This window comes from Symphalangus syndactylus, chromosome 8, assembly GCF_028878055.3.
Source record: "Symphalangus syndactylus isolate Jambi chromosome 8, NHGRI_mSymSyn1-v2.1_pri, whole genome shotgun sequence".
Taxonomy (NCBI): Eukaryota; Metazoa; Chordata; class Mammalia; order Primates; family Hylobatidae; genus Symphalangus; species Symphalangus syndactylus.
The window spans coordinates 29067236-29093155 of NC_072430.2; the positions used below are offsets into that span (position 1 = coordinate 29067236).

A 25920-nucleotide genomic window follows, 5' to 3' on the forward strand; every position below is an offset into this window, starting at 1 on the left:
CTATAGGTCGAACTCATCATCTTGATATTTAGTAATGATGATACAAAAATTAACATATCTTTATTAGACCTAGGCCCTAAACTGTGGTTTAGATTTTATTTATTTATTTAAAAACTTTCAGAAGTGTTTCAGACATACTGTAAAATATCAGCAAAGAGAGCTTCTGAAGGATTTGATACTAAACAGAGAATTTCTTATTTTCTGAACAGATTACCCATTTTTTAGTGAAGCTCCAAACTTTGCCGATCAAACTGGTGTATTTGAATATTTTACAAATATTGAAGACCCTGGTGAGCATCACTTCACGCTACGCCAAGTTCTCAACCAGAGACCCATTACGTGGGCTGCCGATGCATCCAACACAATCAGTATTATAGGAGACTACAACTGGTAAGGTTGATGTTCTCAATGTGGATCTGGCTGAAATACCCTTGTAATATTGTCAGGTACATTTTGAAGTGAAGAGTTTTCAATAGTCCTCCTTGTTCAAGAACCTAATAGATGTGTAATATGTAATATTAAGGGTTGTTGAATATTATGGTGATGACCACAAAGCTGCAAATTGTTTTGCTGCCCCAGTGTCCTTCCCTCATCTTTGCCCTATTTAATAGTGATTATTACAGGAACAATATGATTTCAGTATAAAAACTGAGGACTTTTGGACCCAATTATAATTTAACATTTGTTTATATATAGACGGATTTGTGAGGTATTTTTAAGTTTTTGTTTTGCTGGAGAGTTGATTTGTTGATCTGGTGTTGCCATCTAGTGGACCAATCTTAGAATTACACCGTCTTAGCCTTATTAAAAAATCTGTTTACCAGGGGACAGTAGATGGCAATAGTAAAAAGCAAATCAGCTTTAGTTGCCTAGTGAATTTAACTTTTTATTTAGTCATCTGGTAAAGAGACAAGTTATATTATTCACATCAAATATAATGCCAAACTAAAACTTTCCCTTCCTCTTTAGTTTAGTTACAGAATTTCTATGTGCTGACTTATTCCACCTGTCTTATATGTTTCTTTTTCATTTTTTCCTATAACTAGTATGATTCCACTGTGGGAAAAAAAAACACAGACATTCCATGTTTAGAGCTAGTACTAATAATACCAAGCCACCAAAAAGCCATATCCAAAGCTTGGAAACTGGAGAGGGAAGAGAAAAGAATTCTGAAAAGAGCCTTGAATTGCCTGTCTATGGAGTGTGCAGAAAGTGTTTATCCCTCCTGAAGTGCCTTACTCCCAGTTAGAAATCCTGATTCTAGTCCTAAGCTCTGATGTAAGTCTCAAGAAACTTTCAGTTATCCAGAGCCCCTGGAACCCTTATAACACTATGAAGAGTTTTTGAGGTGCAGTGAAGAATTCTTTCCTAATTTAGGATGACATTTGTGGCTTGTGTTTTTACACAGAAGAATTTCTGCTTGTCCCATTGTCTCTGAGGTGGAAACTTTACTTAGATTTTCTGATTATGGCAGTGGAATTCGTGGCATCCTCATTTGTGACTGATGGTCTTATTGTAAGTCCAGTGGCTGGGTTTAAGTGTCCAAGACATGGGTCTCTCATTGTTTTGATCTCCAGTTTTGAAGTCACCGTATAGGAAACTTTTTTTCTGTGACATCCCCTATACCCCATGCACTTGAATACTATAGAGGGCACTTTCTAAACTCAAACTCAATCTTATTTCTGGCTGGGACTCCAAAAAGATTGAGAAGCCCCTTAATTGTAGTATAGAAATGAGATACAGCACCATCCAAAGATTTACTCCCCCAAATCTTCATATATTTGAATCTCCATATAAATCTTCACAATTTAAATAGCACTACTCAATTTTTAGTAGGATCTATTGCAGTGGGTAAGGAGGTGGAGACAAGGGATGCAGAAGGGTGTAGAAGGGAAGAGGGTGACACATTCTGAAACGAAAGGAACCAGGTAGTCGCAATTTTGCGTGTCAAGAAAGGACTGCCTTCATCCTTCTGAACCCCTGTTTTCATCATGTTATTCCCCTGCTCAGGAAGATGCAGTGACTCTCTCCTGCTACCTGTGTTTTCCACTTCTAGGCTTGATTTCCAAGACCCTTTATAATTTGGTCTCATCTGTTATGTGTTATTTTCCGGTACTCCACCCTCTATTTGAGGCAGCCAGATCTGCTCAGAGATCCACACAAATCCCTTGTTCATTTCTGTTGCCTGGCTGCTGTGCCCACTTATTGTGGGAAAAGGAGGGAATAAAAATTGGGTAATCGTAGGCACTCTGATGGATTTCCCACACAACCACTTTATGGTGGAGATATCATCGTCCCCACCTTGCAGACTGAGAAACTGCATCTTTGGAGTAAGATTTACCCAAGATTTCACTTGTAAGTGGCAGAACCAGGGCTAGAAGCCGGGTCTGTATGACTCAGTAGCCCATTCTCTTTGGAGGACATCTCACAGCCTCATTTTAATCGTCTTCTTCCTAAAGGTAGGAAATGGGAAATTTGTTTACTTTATCTGTAGTGCTATTTTAGTAAATCTGATCTCAATGTGTGCACACTACTCACAGTTTTTAGAGTTGTGTTTTGAGTAGAACTTCCTCTCTTATACCTAGATTTAGTAATTTACCAGCGCGGTAATTTGATTATACGGGATAGATTGTACTATAACTGGCTACTTCTATCTTGATAGTGAGCATTGGTTGGAATCCTTTAAAGATAATCACAAAATTACCTTTCCCTGCACACAGCTGAACTCTCTCTTTGATCAAATTTGCCTTATATATTGGCTAGTTTTTGTTCTTTCAGCACTACTGAGAGATTGTGGCTGTGGAAGAATAAACCACACTTTTATTCCATTTCATTCATTATCTATGAAATTGCCTGGCAAGTTCTGATGCAAGAATCACTTATTCTGGAATGTGGTATATAGAAAAGGAAAGTTTGATCTTCTCTCATTCCAACTCTAAATAGAATAATTTTATGGTGCTGATGGTATTTGTAGCACTTTCAAACTTCTGATGAACCAGAAAGGAGGTAAGGGATGTAAGTACCAGTGTTGATTGCCAGTGGTTTCATGCTGGTGATAATCTATGGAGAGAAAACTCCCTCTGATATCAGAGGACATACAAGAGAGACTGGGCTTGAGTTACTTAGCATTTATCTTCCCGTAAAGTAGTCCAGCTCTGCTTAGATAATTAAGTGTGAATTGTCCTCCCTGTGTACCTGATGTAGGTACTTTTGTAATATTTTCCTTTATGTAGTAAAATTTCACTGTGCAAAATTCACTGATAAGACACAGAAATGTAAAAGCCACATAATTCTAGATCTCATTCCCCCCAGCCCATTTCCGGAATGGATTTCTTGGTGTTTCCAGTTTTATGTGAGATATATTGCTTGATTTATGACTTGGTTGTGTGCAGGCTTTCTTTTTTCTTCCCACTTGCAGTTAGATACTGAGTAGGAAGTGAAATATTTTCAGAGATCATGTTGGTTTGGGGTGGTTGTAGCATCCCAGAAGGAAAGTGTTGTACCTGGTAGCATTTGTAAGAGGAAACCTGGAGGAGAGCTCACTGTAACAGCTCTGGTAGTCCCTAGACAGCTGAATCTTTTCCCATCTTTGATAGACTGCTGTGGATCAGTGAGCCTAGAACCAGGATTTTATTGCTTCCTTATAGACAGATACTTCATATGGGAAAATGGTCCTCAAAGTGGCATTCCTGGACGAGCAGCATCAGCATCACCTGGGAACTTGTTAGACATGCAAATTCAAGGGGCTGCCCCAGATTTACTGAACCACGCTGTGGGGTAGGGCCAGTGAACTGAGTTTAAGAAGCCCTCCAGGTGACTTCAGTGCTGTTCAGGTGTGAGAAGCCCTCCTAGAGAGTCAACTCTATGGTCTTTGCAGAGAAATAATTTTAGATCTTTTCTTCTGGAGTTTTAAAGTTTTGTTAGATTTAGATGTAAAAATTGGCCCCAGAATAGCTTATGTTCTCCCAAAGGCTCCTAGCATTGCCTTCATTGCCTCTCTTTGTTGATGGAAATTTGAATAAACATTCTCCCTCAGAATTGTGTGGAACTTTTTACTTTTTAATGTGTTCATAGACAATAGTGGCTTTTTAAAATATTGTATTCTTAAGATGAGAAGTTGTTTTATTGTAGAAAAAAATATTTTCTCAGGAAACTTAAAAATCATAACTATTATTGTCCAGTAATCATTTAAAGAGGCAATGAAATGACTTCAGTCGTGTAACATTTAAAACTGTTGTCAATAAAGATTCTTGAAGCCCATCTCTGCTACAGGCTCAGACTTAGCAAATCACATTCTCACCTCAATTAGAAGTTTGGAAGCATGGGCTGTGAAATGACATATCTGTACTATGTTACAAAGGGCAAATTTTAAGAGTACTAATTAACCGTTTTATTTTGCAGGACCAATCTGACTATAAAGTGTGATGTTTACATGGAGACCCCTGACACAGGAGGTGTGTTCATTGCAGGAAGAGTAAACAAAGGTGGTATTTTGATTAGAAGTGCCAGAGGAATTTTCTTCTGGATTTTTGCAAATGGATCTTACAGGGTTACAGGTGATTTAGGTAAGTGACTTTTTTTTAATAGCATATGACTTATGGGCTATGTTACTTTGAGCACCTACTTGTTATTTGTGGGAATGATAAAAAGAGTTCAACCCAAGGTGTTTCGACATCTAATTGGGAAGGGATGTAAGCAAATACCAAATAGTTTATGATTATAGAAAGTTATTTAATTCCTAGAGATGGGGGCAGCTCTATGGAAGGGAAAATAATTGTACAAAGCTTTTAAGGGTATTGTAGAGTTGAACTGGGCTGTGAGGATAGGATTTGCATAGATAGTATCAAAACCATCTGAGGTAGTGGTGGTAGGGAGAGAATGCTCAGGAGGCACCATAAATAAAAGCAAGAGTATAAGAATCTGCTGTACTTATAGAAATGTAAGGAGGGGGATTGATCAGCTTAAAATGGAAAGATCTCATTTTTGAATTTAGTTAATACTTGAAAATAGCTTGACTTTTCTCAGTCATCTTTACAGCCCTTGTGTTAGATAGGATAATATTTTATCCAGAATAGGTGCTTCAAATATGTTCAGATTGAACTGTGTCCACTTCAGATTGGTTTTGGTACACACCACTCCTTTGAAACTAGACCTTACTGGTAGTGACTTTTCTTGATTCTCAGTCTCTTGACTTTCCTCTTACCTTAATTTAAAAATATCTCTTTTATAGTTTGCTGCTCTTTGCTTTGACTCCATAAATAAAATAAAACTTAAAGAGGAAGTAGGTAGGAAGGATATTAGAACAAGAGTTACATATTCATGGCATTACCAATCTGAAGTTACCTCAGTGATATTGAAATCGAAAACAGACAACCAGTGAGGTTAATTGACTTGCCTAATGACTCAAAGCTAGTTAGTGGCAGAAATGGAACTAGGAATTTAAATCTGTGTCTGCAGTCCCTATTGTCTGTTTTAAACTGCGTACTTGAAATTTTATCCTGGGGTTCTCATAGGCATTTGAATAACACTAATTCCAAAAGTTAACTTATTATTTTCTCCAAGTTAATACTATTACCATGTGACCAGTTAGACTGGCTGGAAATTTTATATTCTCTCTCTCTTGTCTTCCATATTCAATCCAGGCATGTATAAATGTGTACTTGAACTACAGATGCTAACACCTCATACTATCACTGGCTTTTAAGTTTATTTCACTGGTTCTGTTGTGAGCTCGCATATAGTATACGGCTCAGAGTATGATGTCAGTATATGCTATTAAATGCATGGCTAAATGAAAAATGTTTTGGCTTAACTCAGTTGTAGATCTGGGAATGAAGGGACATAGCTGTCTGTTGAGGCTGACTTTACTACATACAGATGCCACTCACGAACCCCACTGAATTATATGATTCTGTGATTAAGATCTCAAAATTATATCTATTAGGATAATATTTTTGTGTTACAGCTGGATGGATTATATATGCTTTAGGACGTGTTGAAGTTACAGCAAAAAAATGGTATACACTCACGTTAACTATTAAGGTAAGTATTGCTGATTGGAGTCTGGAGGTAAAATGCTCTTTTGTTGTGCCTTTCTAGAATTTTCTGTTATAAAATAGGAGGGGGAAAGTGTGACATATAATGAAGAGAGACAAGGAATCTGCCTTGGTGCTGGGAAGCCACTCATCCCTAGGATAGTTACGTGTGTGAGGGTAAGCTATGTGAGAACCATCAGCAGTTGACTTTATCAGGTCACTATTTTTTTTTTAATTTTGTTTTGTTTTTTAAACTGAGGCATAGTTGATAGAGTCAATAATTGAACTATTTTTTTCAAGTTTGCTTGAACCAAGACTGTACATGGAGCTTATAGATGTAAGCAAAGCCATATACATTTATTTTTGATGGTTAAGAATAATTTGGTTTTCAGTTATAAGCATAGTTTTTAGAAATTGGTTTCCATGAATATTTTTGTCACAGAAAATACCAGATTAATTTTAGTATAATAGAAGTATAAAAATGTTCCTCAGAATCACTGGGTGATCATGAGTTACTGCTCGACAGTGCTTCCAAGGGATGCTGTGCAGATAAATTTTTTGTGTATAATGTGCTGGTCTCTCCCAAGATAGCTCTCTCACAATTTTGTTTAGAGTGCAGTAGAAATTGAAAATCAGATCCCGATAACTTTGGAATTTGTTCTCTCCTCTTAACCACCAAAAATGACAGCACTATTTTTTTTTTTTTTAGCATTAACAATATGTATATTGAAGATTTGGTTTGGATGTAGCATAGATTATTTAACTATACCACACTAGCCAAATTGTAGTCATTTTATAGCATATAATAATATTCACTATTATTGAATTTGAAGATCTTTTCCAAACTCATAGATATGATTTGTATTTCCTTGTAATTAGGGAGCTTGCAAATCTAATGTTTACTGGCTATTTGTATTTTCTCTTCTCTGAAGTTTTCTGTTTACTTCTTTCTTCATTTTTCTATCATGTTGTCTTTTTTTGACAAATTTGTGTGAATTTAATATGTATTCTGGATAGTAACCCATTGTCTGTTACATATGTCACAACTATGCTCTTCCCTCATGTGTATTTTAATTTTGCTTATGGTATTTTTGATGATTATAAGTTTTAAATTTTGATACTGTCAGATATTTCACTTTTTATTCATTGCTTTTATGTTTCATGTTTTAAATAAGGCCTTCTTGTTTCTCAAGGTTAGGAACGTTTATCCCCCAAACTAAACAAAGTTTAGGATTTATTTTTATGTGTAAGTCTTTAATACATCAGAAATTTACTTGTGCATTGTAAGGGGAAGTATTGAATATAATTTTTTTTTAAATGGATAGCCATCATTTATCACAATAGACTATCCTTTTGCCCATAATTTAAAGGCTACCTTTTTGATGTAACAAATCAGCACATGTGCATATGCTTGTATCTGAACTTTTTTCTGTTCTCCATATTGATGTTTGTGTATTATTACCCAAAATCACACTTTTAATTGGTGTTCACATTCTAAAAGCTTTGATGATACAGTTACTCCCTTGCTTCCTTCAGAGTTTTCTTACCTGACCACTTGATAGAAAACAGTGCCCCATCTCACTCTCTAACTCCTTTCTGTTGCTTTATTTTTCTCCAAAAGTTTTATCCCGAGCTGACATCACACATATTCTGTTAATTTTTTTGTGTTTTCCTACTCCCTTCACTAGCACATAGCTCCTTTAGTGACAGGCTTTTCTCCATATTCCTCACTGCTGGCTCTGTAGCACCTAGAAAAGTGCCTGACAGCCAGGCAGAGCAAGAGTCCAAATAATACTTGGTAAGTGAATGAGTGGATATCTGGTGGGGCAACTTCCTCATTGTTTCTTTTTCAAAATTATCTTTGCTATTCCACTATATGTATTATTCGATTCGACTTTTAAAAAACAAACTTTCAATTACTTAAAAAATGTTGCTGGTATTACATTAAATTTATACATCAATTCAGGAAAAAAATGACATTTTTTTTTTACAGTAATGTGTTTCCCCATGAGAGAACACAGGAACAAAAGCATGCTATATTTCACCATTTATTAAGATTTGCCACTATGTCCTTTAGTTTTATTTTTGCAAACTTTTGATTAGGTTTGTTTTAGTAATTTTATGAGTTTTTTTGAAATCATGAATGAGATTTTAAAAATTTTCTTAATTTTCCTCAGGTACTTTGCATACATGGTTAAAATATCAGTAGGACTTACTGAAAACAGCTGCCTCCTGCCTCACATCCTGTTCCTTCTTCTTGACCCCATTCTGTGTTCTGTACTTCTGATACAGCCACTCTTCACTATTTCAGCTGTTTCTTCTGGTGTGTCTTTAATATAATGTGATTCATTACTTTTAGAAATTGGCTCTTGTCTTGCTACTAGGATGGATAGGACTTTGCTGGCTTGCACCCACCTCACTCCCCTACTCCTGTTATTTTGTGTTTCATCAACTATGGGCATTCTGTTTCCTCTTGAATCTCAGCTTTTGCCACATACCCTAAGGGTCTTCTCCAACTATCTGCACTAAAGTAGTCTGTCAGGCACCCATTGTCACCTTGACCTGGCTTAATTTTTACATGCTACTTATCCTTTAGCTCTCATTTTGTGTGTGTGTGCATATCTGTCCATCTCCTTCTACTAGAATATAAGCTCCATAAGAGCAGGGACCTTGTCTTTCTTGTTCATCTTAAATTCCCAGTGCATTAAACAGTATTTGACATATAAATCTTCTTTGCATAAATAAAAAAACAAAACATCATCTTCTATGTTGCCCATATTCCAAATTACAGCTAATGTGAGGATTTTGTTACTGACTATCAGCCACCTGTTGAATTCTTCTCAGCACTTGTCAGGTGACTTGTCCCAGCTCTGTTGCATGGTGGGTAGCACAATGGACTTTGAAGTCTACTATATTCTACTTGCAAGTATTTTATATTGCACAGCTTCAATTTTCCCATCCATGATATCATGAAGAACACTTTTCTTATGAAGATTCAATGAAAAAAAAAAAAAAAATATATATATATATATATAGTACCTGATATGTGTTAAGCACTTAATGAGTCAAGTTAATATTCTTAGGAGTAGGAGTGTTTGGAACCAGACAGAACAGCATTCATATTTCCTCACTAACACATACTGAGACTTCTAGCAAGTTTTTCCACCTCTTTGAGTATCCATTTCCTTATCTGTAAAATGGAGATAACTTCTGTGAGGTTGTTTTGAGGGTTAAATGTGTTTCATTCTTATATTCAACACATTTTTATTAAGCCCCTACTGTATGCACTTCCCTAAGTCCTAGGGATACAGCAGTGAATGAAACAGACAAGATTCCTGCTCTCTTAGAGCATATATTCTTCTAGGACAGGGGTTGGCAACTTTTTCTTTAAAGGGCCAGATAGTAAATATTTTAGACTTTGTGGGCCATGTGGTCTCTGCTGCTGCTACCCAGTTCGGCTATTGTAATGAGAAAAAAAGCCATAGACGATAGGTAGATGAATGGATGTGGCTGTGTTTCCGTAAGATTTTATTTATTAAAAAAAGGGTGGTTGGCATGTAGGTCATAGTTTGCTGAGCCCTATCCTGAGACAATAAACTTGTAAATAAGTTTATAAATGATTATGAAGAAAAAATAGAGTCGTGAGATTAAGTAGTTCTGTTACCCTGATTCTCTAACCAGGGAGGTGAGGGAAGACCTCACTGAGTGGGTCTTCACAGCAGACCTGAATGCTGGGAAGAACAATTTGAGCAGACCAAGTGGCTGGTGCAAAAGGCAGGTGTAGCTGACATTGTGTGAAGAGCAGCCTGGAGGCTGGGGTGGCTGAAGCCTGGGGAGTCAGGAGAGATGAGGTCCTGTTAGACAGGTTTTGTGCTTAATGTGATCTGTGATTTGAGTCCCTTGGCTCAGTGTTAATATTGAATGTTTGATGGCAGCAGATGTTCAGTAAGCACGTCCAGAGCTGAAGATAGCTGTGCAAGTCTGTAGTAATAGGAATGTGGCTCTGAATTTGGAGCTAGGTGACTGGGAGTATAAACCTGTGACTTTGAGCTTTAATCTATTAAGCCTCAGTGTTTCCATGCATAAAATAAAAGAACTAAATTAAGGCCCATTACATTATACTTCCAAGACTTAAAAGCAGATTTATTCTGGTTCTTGGCCCACTGCTTTGAGTTTTGAGCTCTTTAGCTTTTGAGAGTAGCTAGTTTTATATGATTGGCTGTAGTTAGTATGCTGTGAATATGTGCTCATAAATGTACTACCATAAAGATAATAAGAGCTGAGATTTATTGTTTACCATGTGCCAGGCACTGAGCTAAGTAGAATGGCAACGTTCTGAGGAAGGTGTAATTTTTTCTTTCACTGTCAGTGACCAATAAGTCACACCTTATAGCTGCCTCCCTTCTTCCACCCACTGCACCCTACTCCATCATCACTTTAACTGATGGTTGCTGTTTTTCCAACTTAAGGGTAGGAGCTTCATGTGGCTTTGAAGTGATATTCTATTCATGGCAACAAAACACAAAAACTAAGGTTAATTATTTTTCTTCTGGCTGGGCAGAGGCTCCGTAATGAAAACCTTAAAGAAGCAATGAGGTAGAAGCAGATGTTTTGACTCCAGCAGTCATGTCTGAAGAGCTGGTGGCTGTTAGCCACACCACTTGTACATGTGACTACTTATAAATAACATTTTTTAAATTTTAATCAGCTTTTTTCTAAAACTTTATAATGATGCATGAAAAGTTTTGCATTTTGTTGGTTTTAAATTTTGGTGGAGCACAGGAAATATTGAGATATTCCTTGTACGTTGGGAACAATTTAAGTAGGTAGATAAGAATTTCTTCCTAGAGTTTTTTTCTGTGTTTTAAAATTTGCTCAAACTTGTGGAATTGTGTTTTGCTGTGGTTAAGTCTTCAGTGAGTAGTACATTTGCTCCACTAAGTAGTGGGCCATACATATCAAGAAACAGACTTCAGAGGACCATTTTCATATGGTTTCAAGGAATGTGTTTCTTTCTACTCTAGGGTCATTTCGCCTCTGGCATGCTGAATGACAAGTCTCTGTGGACAGACGTCCCTGTGAATTTTCCAAAGAATGGCTGGGCTGCAATTGGAACTCACTCCTTTGAATTTGCACAGTTTGACAACTTTCTTGTGGAAGCCACACGCTAATACTTACAGGGCATCATAGAATACTCTGGATTTTCTTCCCTTCTTTTTGGTTTTGGTTCAGAGCCAATTCTTGTTTCATTGGAACGGTATATGAACCTTTCGAGGCTAAAAATAATGAAGAGTAAAAGGGGAGAGAAATTTATTTTTAATTTATCCTGTGGAAGATTTTATTAGAATTAATTCCAAGGGGAAAACTGGTGAATCTTTAACATTACCTGGTGTGTTTCCTAACATTCAAACTGTGCATTGGCCATACCCTTAGGAGTGGTTTGAGTAGTACAGACCTCGAAGCCTTGCTGCTAACACTGAGGTAGCTCTCTTCATCTTATTTGCAAGTGGTCCTGTAGATGGCAGTAACTTGATCATCACTGAGATGTATTTATGCATGCTGACTGTGTGTCCACGTGAGCCAATGTCTTCATCACAAGATGATGCTGCCATAATAGAAAGCTGAAGAACACTGGAAGTAGCTTTTTGAAAATCACTTCAACCTGTTATGCTTTATGCTCTAAAAAGTATTTTTTTATTTTTCTTTTTAAGATGATACTTTTGAAATGCAGGATATGATGAGTGGGATGATTTAAAAAATGCCTCTTTAATAAACTACCTCTAACACTATTTCTGCAGTAATAGATATTAGCAGATTAATTGGGTTATTTGCATTATTTAATTTTTTTGATTCCAAGTTTTGGTCTTGTAACCACTATAACTCTCTGTGAACGTTTTTCCAGGTGGCTGGAAGAAGGAAGAAAACCTGATCTAGCCAATGCTGTTGTAGCTGTTTCTTCTGCCTCATCTCACTGCGCTGTGGTCTGTCCTCATATGTGGCACTGGTAACAGACTCACACAGCTGATGAATGCTTTTCTCTCCTTATGTGTGGAAGGAGGGGAGCACTTAGCCATTTGCTAACTCCCAGAATTGGATCATCTCCTAAGATGTACTTACTTTTTTTTTTTTTTTTTTTTTTATTATACTTTAGGGTTTTAGGGTACATGTGAAGATGTACTTACTTTTTAAAGTCCAAATATGTTTATATTTAAATATACATGAGCATGTTTATCATGTTGTATGATTTATACTAAGCATTAATATGGCTTTAAGTAGCAAATCAGTTATCCATGTGGGTAAAGTAAATCTAGAATTATTTATAAGAATTACTCATTGAACTAATTCTACTATTTAGGAATTTGTAAGAGTCTAACACAGGCTTAGCTACAGTGAAGTTTTGCATTGCTTTTGAAGACAAGAAGATAAGTACTAGAATAAATAAGATTACAGAGAAAATTTTTCATTAAAACCAAGTGATTTCCAGCTGACGTATCTAATATTTTTTAAAGCTAACATTATAGAGGCGTAATTTATTTACAATAAAATGTTCCTACTTTAAATATACAATTCAGTGAGTTTTGATAAATGGATATACCCATGTAACCAACACTCCAGTCAAGCTTCAGAATATTTCCATCACCCCAGAAAGTTCTCTTATATACCTGCCCAGTCAGTTCCTTTCACTCCCAATTGTTGGCAGCCATTGATATGAATTCTATCACTATAGATTAGTTTTCTTTGTTCCAGAACATCATGAAAGTGGCATCATGTACTATGTATTCTTATGAATGGTTGGTTTCTTTCTGTCAGCATAATGATTTGAGATTTGTCCATGTTGTGTGATTCAGTGGTTTGTTCCTTCTTATTTCTGAAGAGTTTTCCATTGTATGAATATATCACAATTTGTTTCCTCCCCACCAGTTTCTGATACTACAATTAAAACTGTCTACATTTACAATCTTTGTGTCAAATATATGTTTATTTCTTCTGGATGAATACTGAGGAGTGAAATTCCTGGGTCTTATGTTAATTGTATGTTTAACTTTATAAGAAACTACCAAACTGCTTTCCAAAATGATTGTGTGGTTTTACACTTCCATCAACAAGGTTTAAAAGTTCCAGTTACTCTGCATTCTTGTCAGTGCTTCATGTTGTCATTCTTTTTAATTTTAACCCTTAATTGTGGGTGTATAGTATGTACATTTCTCTGATGACTAAAGCTATTGAGCAGATGTCATGGACTTAATGGACATTTATGTACTTTGTTTTATGTAATATCTATTCAAATCTTTTGCTCATCTAAAAAATTCTGTTGTCTTTTCCATTGAGTTTTAAGAGCTCTTTACGTCTTCCAGATACGTTTTTTTTTTTTTTTTAAAGTTTTGAAAATTATTTTCTCTATTTCTACAAAGAGCCCGATGGAATTTTCATTGTGATTGCATTTAAATTATAGATAAATCTGGAAATAACTGATATCTGACTAATATGGACCCTTCAAATCCATGAGCAGTTACACCTTTTTTAAAAATTTTATTTTACTTTAAGTTCCAGGATACATGTGCAGAAGGTGCAGGTTTGTTACATAGGTATACGTGTGCCATGGTGGTTTGCTGCACCTATTGACCCATCCTTTTAAGTTCCCTCCCCTCGCCCCCCACCCCCCAACAGGCCCTGGTATGTGTTGTTCCCCTCCCTGTGTCCATGTGTTCTCATTGTTCAACTCCCACTTATGAGTGAGAACATGCAGTGTTTGGTTTTCTCTTCCTGTGTTAGTTTGCTGAGGATGATGGCTTCCAGCTTCATCCATGTCCCTGCAAAGGAAATGATCTCGTTCTTTTTTATGGCTGCATAGTATTCTATGGTGTATATGTATCATGTTTTCTTTATCTAGTCTATGGTTGATGGGTATTTGGGTTGGTTCCATAACTTTGCTATTGTAAATGGTGCTGCAATAAACTTATGTGTGCATGTGTCTTTATAGCAGAATGATTTATATTCCTTTGGGTGTATACCCAGTAATGGGATTGCTGGGTCAAATGGTATTTCTGGTTCTAGATCCTTGAGGAATCACCACACTGTCTTCCACAATGGTTGAACTAATTTACATTCCCACCAACAGTGTAAAAGCACTTCTATTTCTCCGCAGCCTCACCTGCATCTGTTCTTTCTTGACTTTTTAATAATTGCCATTCTGACCAGCATGAGATGGTATCTCATTGTGGTTTTGATCTGCATTTCTCTAATGATTAGTGATGTTGAGCTTTTTTTCCATGTGTGCTGGGTGTGTAAATGTCTTCTTTTGAGTAGTGTCTGTTCATATTCTTTGCCCACTTTTCGATGGAGTTGTTTTTTTCTTGTACATTTAAGTACTTTGTAAATTCTGGATATTAGACCTTTGTCAGATGGGTAGACTGCAAAAATGTTCTCTCATTCTGTAGGTTGCCTGTTCACTGTGATGATAGTTTCTTTTGCTGTGCAGAAGCTCTTTAGTTTAATTAGATCCCGTTTGTCAATTTTGGCTGTTTTGCAATTGCTTTTGGCATTTTCATCATGAAGTCTTTGCCCATGCATATGTCCTCGGTGGTATTGCCTAGATTTTCTTCTAGGGTTTTTATGGTTTGGGTTTTACATTTAAGTCTTTAATTCATCTTGAGTTAATTTTTCTATAAGGTGTAAGGAAGGGGTCCAGTTTCAGTTTTCTGCATATGGCTAGCCAGTTTTCCCAGCATCATTTATTGAATAGGAGATCCTTTTCCCACTGCTCTTTTTTGTCAGGTTTGTCAAAGAGCAGATGATTGTAGATGTGTGGTGTTATTTCTGAAGTCTCTGTGCTGTTCCATTGGTCTATATATCTGTTTTGGTACCAGTACCATGCTGTTCTGGTTACTGTAGCCTTGTATTATACTTTGACATGATGCTTCCAGCTTTGTTCTTTTTGCTTAGGATTTTCTTGGCTATACGGGGTCTTCTTTGATTTCATATGAAATTTAAAGTAGTTTTTTCTAATTCTGTGAAAAATGTCAAGGGTAGTTTGATGGGAATAGCACTGAGTCTATAAATTACTTTGGGCAGTATGGCCATATTCATGATATTGATTCTTCCTATCCATGATGATGGAATGTTTTTCCGTTTGTTTGTGTCCTCTCTTATTTCCTTGAGCAGTGGTTTGTAGTTGTCCTTGAAGAGGTCCTTCACATCCCTTGTTAGCTGTGTTCGTAGGTATTTTATTCTCTGTGTAGCAATTGTGAATGAGAGTTCATTCATGATTTGGCTCTCTGCTTGTCTATTGTTGGTGTAAAGGAATGCTTGTGATTTTTCCACATTTATTTTGTATCCTGAGACTTTGCTGAAGTTGCTTATCAGCTTAAGGAGTTTTTGGACTGAGATGATGGGGTTTTCTAAATTTAGAATCATGTTATCTGCAAACAGAGACAATTAGACTTCCTCTCTTCCTGTCTGAATACCCTTTATTTCTTTCTCTTGCCTGATTGCCCTGGCCAGAACTTCTGATACTATGTTGAATGGGAGTGTTGAGAGAAGGTATCCTTGCCTTGGTGCCAGTTTTCAAAGGGAATGCTTCCAGCTTTTTCCCATTTAATACGATATTGGCTGTGGGTTTGTCATAAATAGCTGTTCTTATTTTGAGATATGTTCCATCAATACCTAGTTTATTGACAGTTTTTAACATAAAGGGATGTTGAATTTTATCAAAGTCCTTTTCTGCATCTGTTGTCATGTGGTTTTTGTCTTTGGTTCTGTTTATGTGATGGATTATGTTTATTGATTTGCATAGGTTGAACCAGCCTCGCATCCCAGGGATGAAGCCAACTTGATTGTGGTGGATGAATTTTTAGATGTGCTGCTGGATTCGGTTTGCCAGTATTTTATCGAGGATTTTCATGTTGATGTTCATCAGGATTATTGGCCTGAAGTTTTCTTTTTTTGTTATGTCTCTTCCCAGTTTTTGGTATCAGGATGATGCATTGTACAGTGAGTTAGGGAGGAGTCTCTCCTTTTCAATTGTTTGGAATAGTTTCAGAAGGAATGATACCAGCTCCTCTTTATACCTCTGGTAGAATTTGGCTGTGAATCCATCTTGTCCTGGGCTTTTTTTGTTGATAGGCTATTAATTACTGCCTCAATTTCAGAACTTGTTATTGGTCTATTCAGGGATTTGACTTCCTCCTAGTTTAGTCTTGGGAGGGTATATGTGTCCAGAAATTTATCTGTTTCTTCTAGATTTTCTAGTTTATATTTGCATAGAAATGTTTATAGTATTCTGTGATGGTATTTTTTATTTCTGCGGGGTCAGTGGTGATACCCTTTTATCATTTTTTATTGTGTCTATTTGATTCTTCCCTCTTTTCTTCTTTATTAGGCTAGCTAGTGGTCTATCCATTTTGTTAATTTAAAAAAAAAATAGCTCCTCGATTCATTGTTTTTTTTGTAGGGCTTTTCGTGTCTCTATCTCCTTCAATTCTTCTCTGATGTTATTTCTTGTCTTCTGCTAATTTTTGGATTAGTTTGCTCTTGCTTCTCTAGCTCTTTTAATTGTGATGCTAGAGTGTCAATTTGAGATCTTTCTCACTTTCTGATGTGTGCATTTAGTGGTATACATTTCCCTCTTAACACTGCTTTAGCTGTGTCCCTGAGATTCTGGTATGTTCTCTTCGTTCTCATTGGTTTCAAAGAACTTCTTGATTTTTGCCTTAATTACATTATTTACCTAGGAGTCATTCAGGAGCAGGTTGTTCAATTTCCATGTAATTGTGTGGTTTTGAGTGAGTTTCATAATCCTGAGCTCTAATTTGATGCACTGTGGTCTGAGAGACTATGACTTCAGTTCTTTGGCATTTGCTGACGAGCAGTGACACCTTTTCATATATTAAGTCTGTAATTTCTCTCAGTAGTTTCTGTAGTTTTCAGCATACAGATCTTGAAGATGTTTTTTATTAAATGTATCCTTAAATAGTTTGTTTTTGGTGCTATTGTAAATAGTGTTTATTATTTGTTACTCATGCATAGAAATACAGTTGGTTTTTGTATATTTGTATATTGAACTGTAGTCCTGCTGCCTTGCTAAATTCACTTTTTAGTTTAGCTTTTTTTGGGTAAATTCTTTATAATTTTCTACATATATAATTATGTCATCTGTGAATATAGACAATTCTGCTTCTTCCTTTTCAATATTTCTGCTGTGTTTCTGATGCTTTTGTTGCCTTATTGCACTGACCAGGACTTCACGTGCAATGTTGAGAAGTGGTAAGAGCAGATGTATCAGCCTTGTTCCTCATCTTAGGAAGAGTCTCTTTCACCATTAAGTGTGAAGTTAGTTCTAGAGTTTTCTTTTTTTTTTCTTTTTTAGATTCCCTTTAGGGATTTTTTTTTCTACTTCCTGCTTGCTTATGAATGAGTACTGAGTTTGTTAAATGCTTTTTTTCTACATCTAATGAGATAGTTATACTATCTTTCTTCTTTATTCTGTTAATGTGATATATCACATGGTTTGATTTTCAAATATTAAAGCAACTTTGCATTTGTGAGATATGTCATGACCAAGTGGGGTTTATTACCCTGTTTATGTACTGGTGAATTCAATTTGCCAATATTTGCCTAAAAGTGTTTGTGTCTGTGTTCCTGTGGAATATCGATCTAGTTTTATTTTCTCCTAATGTCTTTATCTGGTTTGGTGGCAGGGTGATACCTCATAAATTCAGTTTGGAAATGCTGCCTCCTCCTTTATTCTCTGAAAGTTTGTGAGGTTCTTAAATCTTAGAATTCATCAGTTGTATCAGTCAGGGTCCAGTCAGGAGACAGAAACCGTGCCAGGACCAATCTAATGTTAAGAATTATTAACTGGTAATGAGATTAGCAACTAAGGGGTAGAGAGAACTCCAAAGAATACAGGAAGAGCAGATGTAGAGACCAGCCACTTCCTAGGCTGGGGCAGAGTACTCACAGCGGGAACAAACTCGGAAGAGATCCTCTTTACATGGCTGAGGCTCAGATCTCACTGCAGATGATATAGTGTTGATATAGCCTGACCCTGGAATGGCCTAGAGGTTGCTGAGATGCTGTGTGCTGGTGCTGGCAAGTGGGAAACTGTCTTCTGGGGTATGTGTCAGACTCATTGGGAAGCTCCTCCTAAGGTGCTACTGAAACTCACTAGGAAGCCACCCTTTGTGGTGCTGATGAAACTTTCTGGGAAACCACCTGCAGGGTTGTTGGTGAAAATCCCTGCAGAGTAAGTGCCACTGGTTGTTCCAACTCCTACTGGAAGAGGTGCTTCACTGGGTGTCCCAAATGCTGCTTGCTAGTAGCCACGTGCCACAGAAGCAGGAAGGAAAAAGCACACTGGGACAGAGAAGAGAAGCTGCTTCCTCCTGCAGTGTCCCTTTATAACCTCCACTGATAAAGATTAAGTAAGCCATCTGACACAGGAGAAATGTTGGCAGGACCCAGCTCCAGTATCATAAAGCAGGTCAAACGAGTGGGTTTGAGGCTGAGAAACTTTAACAGATACAGGGCTATTCCAATTTTTCTTTTTTTTCTTTCTTTCTTTTTTTTTTTTTTTGAGATAGAGTCTCACTCTGTTGCCAGGCTGGAGTGCAGTGGTGCAGTCTTGGCTCACTGCAACCTTTGCCTCCTGGGCTCAAGTGATTCTCCTGCCTCAGCCTCCCAAGTAGCTGGGATTACAGGCGTGCGCCACCATGCCCAGCTAATTTTTGTATTTTTAGTAGAGACAGAGTTTCACCGTGTTGGCCAGGATGGTCTCAATCTCCTGACCTCGTGATCCACCCGCCTCGGCCTCCCAAAGTGCTGGGATTACAAGCGTGAGCCACTGCGCTCGGCCAATTTTTCTATTTCTTATGTCAGTTTTGACAATTTGGTCTTTTAAGGAATTTGTCAACTTCATCTAAATTGTCTAATTTATTGGCATAACATTGTTTAAAATATTCCCTTATTTTTATATCAATAAGACATTCTTGATATGGCCAATTTGTGCTTTCTTTTTATCTTTATTGGTCTAATTAATATTTTGTCAATTTTATTTATCTTTCAAAGAACCAGTTCTAAATTTCTTAGATTTTTTTCTGTTTCACTAATTGCTGCTTGTACCTTTATTATTTAGTCTACTTTCAGATTAAGTTTACTCTTATTCTAGCTTCTTAAGATGCAAGCTTAGATCTTTGATTTTAGATCATCTTTTTTTTAAATATGTAAGCATTTAACACTAAAATTTAAACATTTATTTAGTTGCATCTCATATATTTTAATATCCATGTTTTCATTTTCATTCAGTTCAGAATGTTTTCTAAGTTATCTTGTACTTTTTTGACCTTTGTGCTAATTATTGTAGAAGTTGTGTTTAATTTGTAAGTATTTGAAGATTTTCCAGATAACTTTTTGTCACTCATATTTAAACTTAATTCTGTTGTGATTAGAAAATATGTTGTGTTTCATTTCAGCTATCTTAAATGTATTTAGACTTGTTTTATGACCCAGTTTATCTTAGTGTACCCTTGAAAATAATTTGCCTTTTGCAGTGACTGGCTGTAATGTTTTACAAATATTAATTAGGTCATGTTAGTTGATTGTGTTGATGTCTATGACTTACTGATTTTCTCTCTACGTTTACTGTTAATTACTGAGTGAGAGGAGTTAAGATCTCCAAATACAGAAAATGCGTGTTTTCTATTTCCCTGTTCAGGTTCAATCTGAGAGGTTGATTCTCTTGGGGCATTCTAGCTCTAGTCTAGCCCTGTTCTTAAGGCATGGAATTCCCTGGGAGCTGAATGAGTTCTCTCCACTATATTTGTTCACATCTTAAATATCTTCTAGCCCTGTGATAATTTTGATAGTTGTTCAGCTAACACTTTCCTGATTATTCTTTGTCTGGCCCAAGGGCTTTCACACTGTAAATGTTTAGCTTAGCTTAGAGCTAAAGACACAAATAGACTCCCTCTGAGATTTCTGAACCTCTTTTTCTGCATGACACCCTTCTCTCAGATACTCTGCACTGCAAATTTCAGGTGCTGCAGCCTCTTTGAACTCTGATCTTTATCTCCACAGCTCCACAAGACCCATATCCTCTCTATTTCCCCTCTCTGCCCTGGAATCTGGTAAGTGGCTCCAGACAGAAATGGGGGATCACAAAATGCACCTCATTGATTTCTCTGTTTTTCTCTGATCACAGTTCTGGGCTTCCTGCTGTCTACTCTCTGAAACTGTTGTTTACAGTGGGAGGACTGGTCCAGTTTTAGTTTTTATTCTCTCAAGCCTGGAAATGGAACTCTCCATTCATTTACTTGAATATCTGGCCATCATGAGCCTTTTTTGATTTTTTTATTTTTTAGAGACAGAGTCTCACTCTGTCACCTAGGCTGGAGTGGAATGGCACTATCATAGCTCACTGCAGCCTCGAACCCCTAGGCTCAAGCAGTTATCCTGCCTCAGCCTCCGGAGTAGCTAGGAATTACATGCATGTGCCACCACACCTGGCTAATGTTTAATTTTTTTTTTTTTGTAGAGATGGTGTCCTTTTCTGAAATATTTTGACACTAAGACAGATAGTCCCCAACTTATGATGGTTCAACTTAATGATTTTTCAACTTTATGATGCTGCAAAAATGATACACATTCAGTAGAAACTATACTTCAAATTTTGACCTTTTCCTGGGCTAGTGATATATGGTACAATACTCTCTCCTGACACTGGGCAGTGGCAGCAAGCAGTATCTCCTATCAGCCATGTGATCCTGAGGGTGAACAACAGATATTCTATAGTGTACTGTGTTGCCTGTGTTTTTAGAAATGATTTTGCTCAACTACAGGCTAATGTAACTATTCTTAGCACATTTAAGGTAGGCTAGGCTAAGCTATGATGTTCATTCAGTAGGTTAGGTGTATTAAATGCATTTTCAACTTGATATTTCAGCTTATGATGGATTTTTCAGCTTATGATGGTACATCAAGGATCATCTGTGATTTGCACCACATATTCATCATCATGATTTAGACCCTGTTTCAGCTGTTAGCTTAATCTCAAGTAGCTTTGAAGTATTTGGATATAAAGAATATCTTATACTTCTACATTCCCTGAGTTGCTGCACGCGTATTAATAGGTGGTCATCAAGGACTTGATTTTTGATCAGGTTTGATTAGACAGGCTATACTGGTAGATGGCTACCAGTAACCATGAATTATATTAATTAAGTAGACTCATCAGAGCCTCTAAGTGAAACCACTTTGTAAGTGGCCAAAGTTACTTTACACACCAAAAGCAACACCTGGAAAAGCACTATGGTAAAAGTACTGAACTTGAGTCCTAAGATCTAGGTTGAATGCCAGACCTCCTGCTTATTTATCTGCCTTTGGTTGAATCACTGAAGCTACTCTTTCTGTAAAACAAAGAAATTAGGCTGGATAATCACTGAGACACCTTCCAGCTCTTACTCTGTAATGCTGATTTAAACATTTGTATTTTTGGAATTTAATTCAAATATTTAACTAGGCTAGAGTTGCTTACCAGAAGAGGTTTTTTCTTAGTAAGATTTGCTGCCTATTGTTTCCCACACTGAAAGATGACCAGACAGTGCCTTGTATGTTTACACCTTGGCCAAATGGCTTCAACAAATGAAATTATTTTGCAAATGGATTTAACTTCATTATATATATATATATATATACACACACACACACACACACACACACACACACATATATGCTTTATGGCAGATTCCATTCCTCTATACATGTGACCTGCTTAAAAAGGACCATCTTTTATTATCCTCACAGGTCTATTGGTAGTATTTTAAACTATGGGGACCAGGGCGGGGGTCCAAGCATTGTGATGTGATTTACACCACTCCAAATCACGAAGGCGTGATTTAGAAATCATAGTGTTCTACAGTCTTTGCTCATAGGTAGATTTCTTCCTTATACTTGATTTTTCTTCTGTTTTGTTAGTATTTTACATTCACTTGAAAGAAAGCCTGGCTTTCTTTGTCAGGAGTATTATAGTTTGATCATATTACACTGAAAACAGCTCTTCTGTTTAAGTCCATAGATAATTTGAAATTGTTCTGAAGTGTTTCCTCCCACTCTTCCTCCCACTCCTTCTCCTCTGTCTCCTCCTCCATCTCCTTCCTTCTCCAATAAAACTGAACTTGATGCTCCATAGAATTGATAATTGCTATTCAACTAGGAAAAATGCAAACACTTTGAGGGATTGTGAGTGATTGTTGGACAAGATATTTGAAGTGATTTTGTTCCACCAGGTTATTTATAGTTTTCACATTCACTAGGGGAGATAAATATAGAATTAAGTGACTTGAAAATTATATTGAAGAGACAGTTTATTACTTTCTGCATCTGTTTAACAGATAGCACTAAGTAATGTTTTTGCATTATGTGGTATATATTTAACAGGATGTGGGTAGTATTTAAGACCATATTAAAGATTTTATATGTGAGGTGGTCCCTTGTCCTTTGGAAATCGGCATAGGCTTTGGCATCTCTGATTTCATTACAATGCATTTACTACTCTGTTTGATAAACAGGCTGTCTGTCACTCAATTAGAGACCCTACTAGACACAGGGAGAGGATACAAGTTCCTTTAATGTAGGTAAATAATAACTTACTGGTGTATAGATGGGACTTCAGTGTGGGGATCCCAGTGGCATCCCCCTAGGTAGCATTGCACAATTTCTGGCCCTGAAGGTTCACAAGGGTTCTTAACTACTTATGATATGATCTGATAGTGGTGGGAATATGGTCAGGAATTTTGCAAATGGAAGGTCTCAAGGTGTCTCTCCTCACCTGCCTGTTTCTAATGACTCTGGAGACTAGCTATATGCTTGACTACTCCTTAGGTGGAACTAGTAACAAGCCCAGAATAATTTGAAAATTTACTGCAAGACTGAGTGAGTTGAAGGTCACTTTCTCAGGTGAAGCCCCTGCTATAGTTTGGTTATGGTTTATTTGTCTTCACCAAAGCTCACATTGAAATTTGACCACTAGTTTGGCGGTGTTGGGAGGTGAGGCCTAGTGGGAGGTATTTGGGTCATGAGTGGGGGATCCATCAGGGATGGCTTGGTGCTGTTCTTGCAGTAGTGAGTGAGTTCTTCCTCATGTGAGACTGATTGGTTCCCAAGAAATGGATTCATTTGGGTTTTTATAAAGTCAGGATGCCCCTCAGGTTTGATCTCTCTTCACATGTACCCACTTCCCCTTGGACCTTCTTCACCATCTTTTCACACATCATAAAAGCCCTTACTAGAAGCAGAGCAGTTGACCGTGCGATGATTCTTGTACAGCCTGCAGAACCATGGGCCAAATCTCTTTTCTTTCTGAATTATCCAGCCTCATATATTCCTTTATAGTAACCCAAAAGTGACTGAGAGTCTTCTTTTCCTCTTGTAGGTCCAGGCCACAGAGCCTCAAGAAGTGTCTTTCCTGTTACATAGCTTGTGATTATGTTTGCAAATAATTAAGGTTTGCAAATAAAACTAAGATGATGTGATGGTTAATCTTGTGTCAACTTGCCTAAGCCACAGTACTCAGATATTTGGACAATTATCATTTTAGATGTTTCTGTGAAGGTGTCTTTTTAAGATGAATATTTAAATCAGTAGACTTTATGTAAAGCAGATTACTCTTCATATTGTGGGTGGACCTCCTCCAATCAGTTGGAGGCTTTAATAGAAAAAGACTTGACTTCTCTATGGAGGAATTCTGCAAGCAGACAGTTTTTGGATTTGGACTGCAATCTGATGTCCAGCCTGCTGGTCTACCCTGTAGATTTTGAATTTGCTACATGCATTTGTCTGTTTTCACGCTGCTAATAAAGACATACCCAAGACCAGGTAATTTATAAAGGAAAGAGGTTTAATTGACTTACAGTTCCACGTGGCTGGAAAGGCCTCACAATCATGGCAGAAGGCAAAGGTGAAGCAAAGTCATGTCTTACGTGGCGGCAGGGAAGAGAGCGTGTGCAGGGGAACTCCTATTTATAAAACCATCAGATCTCATGAGACTTATTCACTATCATGAGAACAGCATGGGAAATACCCACCCCCATGATTCTACTACCTTCCACCGGGTCCCTCCCACGATGTGGGAATTATGGGAGCTACAGTTCAAGATGAGATTTCGGTGGGAACAGAGCCAAACCATATCACTACGCCTTTACAATTCTATGAGCCAATTTCTTAAAGTAAATCTCTCTCTCTCTCTCTACACACACACACACACACACACACACCCTGTTGGTTCTGTTTTGTCTGGCGAACCCTGACTACTACAGATGCCTTTATCCTAGAACTCTGACTACTACAGATTCATCTTGAAATTCTTAAATGAAAGGTAAAATCTATTTGGAGCACTGCATTACATTTTATGATAAAAATGTAACTATCTTAGAGCACAGGAATTTTTGGCTGTTTCTGTAGAGGGTAGAAGAATGCTTGGGAAATCTTCAATGATCATAAATATTTGTTGAATGAATGTTGAATAAAAAACTTAACAATTAGTCTAACTGTGATGACGTTTTTTCCCTGGCAGTGTAAAAGGTGTAAAGATCCATTAATTTAGTTGTCTAAAGAAGATGCTTATGGCTTGCTGGGTTATAGTGATATTTAACTAAATTTTTAAAACAAATACTGACTTTTGAACATTTCTCTTTTGCACGTTTCAGTAGCATTTTACCTTCAACATATTTCTTTTTAAAATTGCTGCTCATTAGGGGAAAAGGACTTGACCCTTCCCATTTAAGGAGACTTGCTGGGAAGGACCAATTTATATGTCATTGACCAGAACTTAGTAGAATTCTAGCCAGAAAGTCACATGGGAGGCTGAGAAATATGGCTTTTCAGTTTGGGCACATCAACACTTCAAATAAAACTTGGGCTCAGTTACTAAGGAGGGAGAGGAAAATGGATGTTGGGGTAGGCAACTAGTAGCCCCTGCCATAGGATGCTATTTTTGTTAATGTTATTTAAAATCTCAATCAGTGGACAAGCATTTTGCCTAGTTGTTGTCAATATTAATACACTAAAGCTGGCAGACCTGAATCATCATTGCTTTTAGGGAACAAACAAAAACCACAGAATTTAAATTATTGAGAAGTGTGAGAGCTGGCAGAGATCTTGGAACTAACTGGGCACAGCTACTTCATTTTGCAGAGGAGAAACTAAAGCCCAGAGAGATAAAGTGGCTGAAGGGGAAATGGAATGCCCTGGGAAGACTTCCTGAGAGCAGAAAGATGGTCTTCGTAGGCTGCATCTGCACACTCGTAGGCCTTGTTATTACAAGTTTAATCAAAGTTATCCAGCCCTTCAGTGCTGCATGGTTTCTGCCTATGAAACTTCACTGTACAAATACCTGCCATTTGGGAATCAACATGCTCAAGTAAAAGTTTGTGAATTCTTGCTGCACCACTTAAACTATGTATTTTTAGCAGTGAATGGATTGTTCCCATTCTTAGCATCTTGAAACAATAACAGCGGGAATTTACTGAGAATTAGTTTGTAAGCTCCATGAAAGCAGGGATCAAGTTTCATTTCACGCGCCACTGTATCTGTAGTGCCTAACTTACCCCTTGATGCACAATACATAATCCAACAAATAAATAGCTGTTGGTTGAGTAGATGTAGTGTTTATGAGGTGGCAGACATGGTGTTAAGCACTCTTCATGAGTCATCTCATTTCATCCTTGTAACAACCCTATGAGGTAGATAATATTTGAAACTAAAATGGGAAAACGTGCTCATAGATAAAAATCTAGTGAGTGTTGGGACTTGGGCTAGTCTGTCTGACTCCATCCTAAATTACTAGGGAAGCTGGAGGTTTTGGGGTTATCATATGAAATAAATAAAACTACTC

At 37.2% G+C, this 25920-nt stretch overlaps 1 protein-coding gene across 13 annotated transcripts in view; it reads left to right on the plus strand.

Moving 5' to 3' along the window:
* The window catches only part of GALC (galactosylceramidase), a 75235-nt gene extending 62242 nt beyond the window's left edge, over positions 1-12993 (plus strand). For 11 of the 13 annotated variants that reach the window (XM_055288510.2, XM_055288504.2, XM_055288501.2 and 8 more), the window contains 4 exons: positions 210-390; positions 4402-4565; positions 5966-6042; positions 11060-12993. In XM_055288510.2, the coding sequence (XP_055144485.1) occupies positions 210-390; positions 4402-4565; positions 5966-6042; positions 11060-11206 (569 nt within the window). In that variant the 3' untranslated portion in view covers positions 11207-12993. The remainder of the gene's footprint in view (positions 1-209; positions 391-4401; positions 4566-5965; positions 6043-11059) is intronic. The other 2 variants (XM_063645501.1, XM_063645502.1) reach the window with 1 other exon arrangement.
* Positions 12994-25920: the final 12927 nt, after the last annotated feature.